The sequence below is a fragment of the Acomys minous genome, assembly GCF_964271855.1.
Source record: "Acomys minous genome assembly, chromosome: 9".
NCBI classification, from domain to species: Eukaryota; Metazoa; Chordata; class Mammalia; order Rodentia; family Muridae; genus Acomys; species Acomys minous.
In genome coordinates this window covers 82121257-82128013 of record NC_140490.1, presented here as the reverse complement: position 1 = coordinate 82128013, position 6757 = coordinate 82121257, and the positions used below count along the sequence as shown (strand labels likewise).

The window sequence follows — 6757 nt, the reverse complement described above, 5'->3', positions numbered from 1 at the left end:
TAATCGTGAAAAAACAAAAACCGCCAAAATACAACCAAACAGAAGGACTCAAGTTCAATCCTATCCTTTGGGGGTGGGCCTGGTGGGCTGCTCCTGTCACCCCAGCGCTGCACACAGGGACAAGCTGACCCCTGGAGCTTGTTGTCCGCGAATCTGCCTCAGGTGAGCTCCAAATGCAGAGTGTGTCTCGAAAACCAAGGTGGGGAGCAATCGAGGAGGCACTGGTGGCCTCCACAGGTGCTTGAGAGACACAAAATTACCAAAAAAAAGTGTTGAGTAACAAAGTTCAATGCCACAGCTGTCCCCAGTAGGGGACTTCCAGAACATTTCATCTGCCAGCGGAGGCGCTCTGTCCCTGTTCAGCACTAAAGCCTAGCCCTGGCACGCCCTCCCCACCTGTCTGTGGGTCTAAGGACTCAGGTCTCCTGGGTGTGGGATCCTGGGGCAGCGGCATGTGGTGTCACAACCTGTGTCCAGGACCATCCACACCGGAGCAGAGGTCAGAATGCCTTTTTTCTTCTCACAGCTGAGTAACAGTCCTTCCGTCCGTCAGGCGGATTGTGGCATGTGCATCTGTATCTGTGCAGCATTAGGATGACTTCAGTTCTTGGCTGCTGTGAATCTGCCTAATGGGGACTTAGATGTGCAGGTGTGTCCTCAGCCTTTGGCTGCCGGGTGCCCCGGAACCCATCCCCCAAGCCGACTGGCTGGATGACAGTGGTTCTGTATTTTCACAGACCTTTTCCATTTCCCACAGCATCTGTGCTCTGTCAGTCCCACCAGCTATGCAAGACGGTTCCAGACTCTCCTCCCCCACTCTGATGACCTCAGGGTCGTCAGTCACGTAGGTTTCAGGGCCCACTGTGTGTCCAGCAGCATAGTCCCCATGATACCCTGTGTCAGCTGTTCAGAAAATGGTTTCTTTCTTTCTTTCTTTCCTTCTTTCTGTTTTTCAAGACAGAGTCTCTGTGTAGCCTTGGCTGTCCTGGAGTCACTTTGTAGACCAGGCTGGCCTCGAACTCACAGCGATCCACCTGCCTCTGCCTCCCTTCTATTTTTCTCACTTATTGGAGTATCTTAGTCAGGGTTTTGTTTTGCTTTCTGATACAGGCTTCCAGTGTGCAGCCTTAGCTGTCCTGAGACTCACTTTGTAGACCAGGCTGGCCTCAAACTCACAGCGGTCCGCCTGCCTCTGCCTCCCGAGTGCTGGGATTAACAGTGTGCGCCACCACTGCCTGGCCTTAGGTTTTCTCTTGCTGCGATAAACTCCATGACCAAAAGCAGGCTGGGAGGAGAGGGCTTGTTCGGCTCACACTTCCACACTGTAGTGTGTCACTGAAGGAAGCCAGGATGGGAACTCAACAGGGCAGGGACCTGGTGGTGGGAGCTGATGCCGACAGAGGCTGTGGAGGGTGACTCTAGCCTACGTCCCGCGACGTGAAAGCAGACAGGACGGTGCCTCGGGACACAGGTGGACGTTACAGAACTTGGAAGAGTCGGTTCTCCACCATGTGGGTTCTGGGGGTTGACCTGGGGGGCCTGGAGGAGGCCTGGGTGGCTGGAGCAGATGGCCCCCCGTGGGGGGGAGTGTCGCGTCTCGGCGGGGGAGGCCTGAGGGCTGCAGGGAGGACTCGGGCATGGTCCCAGGTGGGGACCAGACAGAGGTGGTTCAGTGAAACTGGACAAGGTGGAGAGACGGAAGGAGCGTGGCCTTTTGTCCTCTCGGCTTTGCAGGTTCCTGTCATTCCCGCAATGCCCAGCAGGTGTCGCCAGATGACCCACACATGCTTGGCCCCAGTCAGTGGCAGCTGGGGAAAGCTGTGTGGGGCTAGATTGCAGCTGTTCCTGCCGCCGTCCAGGAACAGCGGTGACAAAAGTCGAAAGCGAAGAGCAGGTCTGGAAGTGCTCTGGAGGCCTCTGCTCAGCACCAGCCGAGCAGTCGGTTACCGCACAGCTGTCATCTGGCTGAGCTTCCAGAAGACGAAGGTTCGATTCTTACCTTCTGTTTTTGTTTTGTTTTTCTTTTCTTTCTTTCTTTCTTTTTTTTTTCTTTTTTTTTTTTTTTTTTGTTTTGTTTGATTTGTTTTTCGAGACAGGGTTTCCCTGTGTAGCCTTGGCTGGCTGTCCTGGATTCGCTTTGTAGACCAGGCTGGCCTCAAATTCACAGTGATCCACCTGCCTCTGCCTCCCGGGTGCTGAGATTAAAGGCGTGCGCCACCACCCCTGGCATCATCATCATCATCATCTTCTGTATTACATATACAGTGTTCTGCCTGCATGTTTGCCTGCACAGATCTCATTAGAGATGGTTGTGAGCCACCATGTGGTTGCTGGGAATTGAACTGAGGACCTCTGGGAGAGCCAACAGTGCTCTTAACCGCTGAGCCATCTCTCCAGCCTTGTGGGTTTTTGTTTGTTTGTTTGTTATTTTGTTTTGTTTAAGAAAGAAAAAAAAAAGTCAGACCCTCGAGAAGGTTCAAGTTAAAGGCGCTTGTGACCAAGCCTGACCATCTGAGTCTGATCCTTGGGACGCATGAGCTGGGAGGGGTCCTCCACACCTGTGCCCTGGCATGTGCAGCCACGCATGGTAAAGAAACAAGTGTAATTTTAAAATCTAAGGGGAAAAAAAAAGCCAGCCAGCCATAGTGGTGCACGCCTTTAGTCACAGCACTGCAGTGGCAGAGCTCTGAGTTTGAGGTTAGCCTGGGCTACAGAGGGGGGTTCCACGAGGCTATACAGAGAAACCCGGTGCATAAAGAAAGAAAAAGGAAAAAAAAGTGCCCATTACATTAGAAATCAACAGAGAAAAGGATCCATTAGTGATTGATACAATGTTCTCACAGAGAACTGCAAAACTGACTGCCCAGTACAGGACCCTGTAAAATCTGAGACAAGGAACACTGTGTAGCCCAGGCTGGCCCGGAACTCACAGGAGTCACCTGCCAGAATCCCTGCAGAGGGCGACGGTGGCAGCCACCGAGGCTTTGTCCACACTGTGCCGTCCTGAGGTCCTTGTATCAGGGCTTCCACAGGACCAGGCGGGTCCTGAGGCCCCCCCCCTTTGCTCCCCCATCCGACCGCCCAGAGCAAGTCTCTCAGGGACGCCCCAGGCAGTCAGCGGGCGGGAAAGCTCCCTCTGGCCCCGGTGACCCCGCCCGGTCCCTATCGCGCTTCCCATCTGCTGCAATAGGAATCAACAGTCAACCGAAGTCGGCTGCGGGCGGGCGGGCGTGGGCCTGCCGACCTGTCAACCGGCCGCCACCCGCCACCGAGCTGGGGCGGGGGAGGAAGGAACCGGAGGCGGAAGCTGTGTGTTCCTGGGCTTGTCGCACACCCTCTCTGAACCTCGCCTGCCTGTGCACGTCAAGGGGCTCTGAAGCTGCACTCGCCTCATCTGAGCTGGAACGGTCTAGAATTTTTAGTTTAAGGGGGCTGTAGTCTGAGCGGGTCTGCCCAGAGATTCAACTCTCAAAGCCCTTTTGTTGTCACTGTACCCTCTCCCTATTTAAAGCTACACCCCCAGCCCGCCAATGTCTCTTCTTCGCTTTTTTTTTTTTCAACAAGACAAAGTTTCTCTGTGTAGCCCTGGCTTGTCCCGGAACTCGCTTTGTAGACCAAGCTGGCCTCGAACTCAGGGAGATCCGCCTGCCTCTGCCTCCCTAGGGTTGGGTTTACAGGCGCTACCGCAGCCGGCTTCTGCCTCACTTATTTAAAGCTACACCCCCAGCCCGCCAATGTCTCTTCTTCACTTTTTTTTTTTAAACAAGACAAAGTTTCTCTGTGTAGCCCTGGCTTTGTAGACCAAGCTGGCCTCGAACTCAGGGAGATCCTGCCTGCCTCTGCCTCCCTAGGGTTGGGTTTACAGGCGCTACCGCAGCCGGCTTCTGCCTCACTTCTGTCTTAGAATTTGTCACCATCTGGCACCCTGAGAGTTTTGTTATTTTTGTTTGGTTTTGGTTTTAGGTGGAAGGCAGAGAGAGGGTAACCTGCAAAATTGGTTTTCCCTCCCACCACAGGAGCCCCCAAGGACGAGTCGGGTCAGCCTGGGTCAGGTCAGCCTGGGTCACAAACTGTCTCACACACACACACACACACACACACACACACACACACACACAGCCTAACTTTACAAAAACACTTCTGTTCTGTCCCATATGAGGCAAAATAGAAGCCTTCCTGGTATACAGTAGGATGCTCCATAAATGTAGGCACCAGCCACGTTCCCACTGAGTCTTCTGCTTCTTGTTAACCTCTCTGGGACCCGGCGGGCGGGGTGGGGGTGGGGGTGGGGGCAGACAGGAGCTCCCCTCTGTCCTGGGGGAAGCCTTGCTTTTACTCAGTGCCTCAGTTTCCCCAACTGTCAAATTAGTGTGTGTGCTGAGGGAGCCTAGACAGACGCGGAAGCTCGGACTTCCCTCCCCACCCCAGCGGTTCTGAAATGAGCTCTGAGCAATAGTGCTTCCCTCTTGGCCCCCGAGGAGGGGGCCAGCTCAGGCCAGCAGCGTCAGAGGCCCAGGGGTGAGGCCACCCTCCCTGGGGAGGAGGAAGAAGGCCCAAGCCAGACACCACGGGGGATCGGGCTCCGCGGGAGGCAGCCACCCCTCCCTTCCCATCCGCTCTGAGAGCCTTCGCCACCGACCTGTCTGGCGGGCAGGGCCAGGTCTAGGCAAGTTGGAGGGGGCGGGAGGCAGCACCCAGCTCTCCGCCCTATTTCCAGCACCCAGGCCTCTCGCAGCCCTTGCCTGGGCTCCCAGGGCCCCCTGGAGTGACCCCTCACCCGCCGCCACTCCATCCAGAGAGAGAGAGAGAGAAAGAGAGAGAGAGAGAAAGAGTCCCCGCCGGCTGGGGCTGTGCGGGGGGCGCCCCCGGAGCGATGTCACCTGGTGTCCTGTGAGACGCCCAGCATGGCCAGGTCCCTGACCTGGAGCTGCTGCCCCTGGTGCCTGACAGAGGAGGAGAAGACAGCAGCCAGAATCGACCAGGAGATTAACAAGCTTTTGTTGGAACAGAAAAAACAAGAGCGCGGGGAACTGAAACTCCTGTTGCTGGGTGAGTGTGGGGCTCGCGAGGGGGCAGGGCAGGAGGGGACAGTGACTCCCGGTGACAGACGGCAGGGCGCATGCAGACCCGTCTTCTTCAGGAAACTGGGTCTCTCCTCCAAGCCCCGGGGCCCCCCGCGTCGTCGGTCTGAGGGGAGGTGGCCCGGCAGGCAAGCAGCAGGCGCTGCTGCTCCGCGAGCACACCCACGTGTGTCACAGGAAGGGAATGAAGCTGAGCGTCTGTCCAGGCTAGTCCAGGGAGGAGCCGAGCGAGCCGCCCTGGCCGCCTGAGCCCGGGCTCTGAGCTGCCGGTCGTCACCGGGCACCGTCACCAGGTCGGGTCGTGGCCGCCAAGGGCTTTGTTTTGGGCCTAGGTGCATCCGTGGACTCACTCACTGGGTCACTCACTCACTCACTCACTCAAACTCTGAACTATTGAACCAGCCAAAGTGTTTCGTGACTATCCACCTAGCCCTGGAGTCCCTGAGGCAGGGTGATGGTGAGGCAGAGGACAGCTTGAACCACATGAGACACTCGCTGTCTCAGACACCAGTCAAAGGGGGAGGGGGGAGGGGCCGATCAGCAGGAAGAAAGATCCCCAAGCATCCCAGGATCCCAGGAGCCAGATGTGAGGTGGCGGTGCACACCTGTCAACCAGCGCTCAGGAGATAGAGGTGGGAGGATCAGGGGTTTAGGGTCACTCTGAGCTACAGAGAGAGGTTTAAGCTAGCCTGGGCTGCATGACACCCTCTTCTGAAAACCTGAAAACGAAGGCCAGGCACCTGTAATTACAGACACCTGTAATCCTGGCACTTGGTTGCCTGACACATCGGAGTGGCTGTGAGTTCAAAGCCACCCTAAGCCACATAGTGACAGCCAGTGTAGATGATGGTGAGGAGGAGGAGGAGGAGGAGGAGGACATCCTCATCAAAGCCCGACGACTTCACTGAGGGACCAGTCATGGCCCATAAACAGATGAAATAGTTCATGTGTTCAATATGTGCTTTTTTTCTTTTTAATTTTTAATTTTTGGTTTTTCTTTTAATTTTTTTAATTTTTATTATTTATTTATTTCTTTGTTTTTTGTTTTTGTTTTTTGTTTTGTTTTTCAAGACAAGGTTTCTCTGTGTAACCTTGTCTGTCCTGGACTAACTTTGTAGACCAGGCTGGCCTCGAACTTACAGCGATCCGCCTGCCTCTGCCTCCCGAGTGCTGGAATTTTGTTGTTGTTGTTGTTGTTTTGAGACAGGGTTTCTCTGTGTAGCCCTGGCTGTTCTGGACTCACTTTGTAGATCAGGCTGGTCTCGAACTCACAGAAAGCCTCCTGCCTCTGCCTCTGGAGTGCTGGGATTAAAGGTGTGTACCACCACGTCCAGCTCAATATGTGCTTTTTAATTCCTATTTCTGAAAGGGGGATTTTCTTTCTTCCCCTTTGAATAATTCTGGTATGACATCATAAAGCCACACTCCACCACAGCGTCACCCCTCAGAAGGGAACCCCCGTGGCTCCCCCTCATAGCCTCCACGCAGATATCTGGTTTCCCAGCTCCACATGAGAACCGACTTATCTCTCTCTCCTCTTTCAGTGTTCAGTCACTTTGATAAAGAATCCACCAGAGCTCAGGAAGCTTTGAACCAAGGATCTGAATTCTTGAGGGAGGCTGAGGGGCGAGAGGGGCTTGCTGCACAGACCCACAGTCTGGGTTCAAAGCCTGAAC

At 54.9% G+C, this 6757-nt stretch overlaps 1 protein-coding gene across 2 annotated transcripts in view; it reads left to right on the top strand.

The window, feature by feature from the left end:
• The first annotated feature begins 4356 nt into the window (after positions 1 to 4356).
• The window catches only part of GNA15 (G protein subunit alpha 15), a 26396-nt gene continuing 23995 nt past the window's right edge, over positions 4357 to 6757 (top strand). Inside the window, exon 1 of one of the 2 annotated variants that reach the window (XM_084796527.1) lies at positions 4357 to 5049. In XM_084796527.1, coding sequence (XP_084652653.1) covers positions 4905 to 5049 — 145 coding nt within the window. In that variant the 5' untranslated portion in view covers positions 4357 to 4904. The remainder of the gene's footprint in view (positions 5050 to 6757) is intronic. The other variant, XM_084796526.1, reaches the window with a different exon arrangement.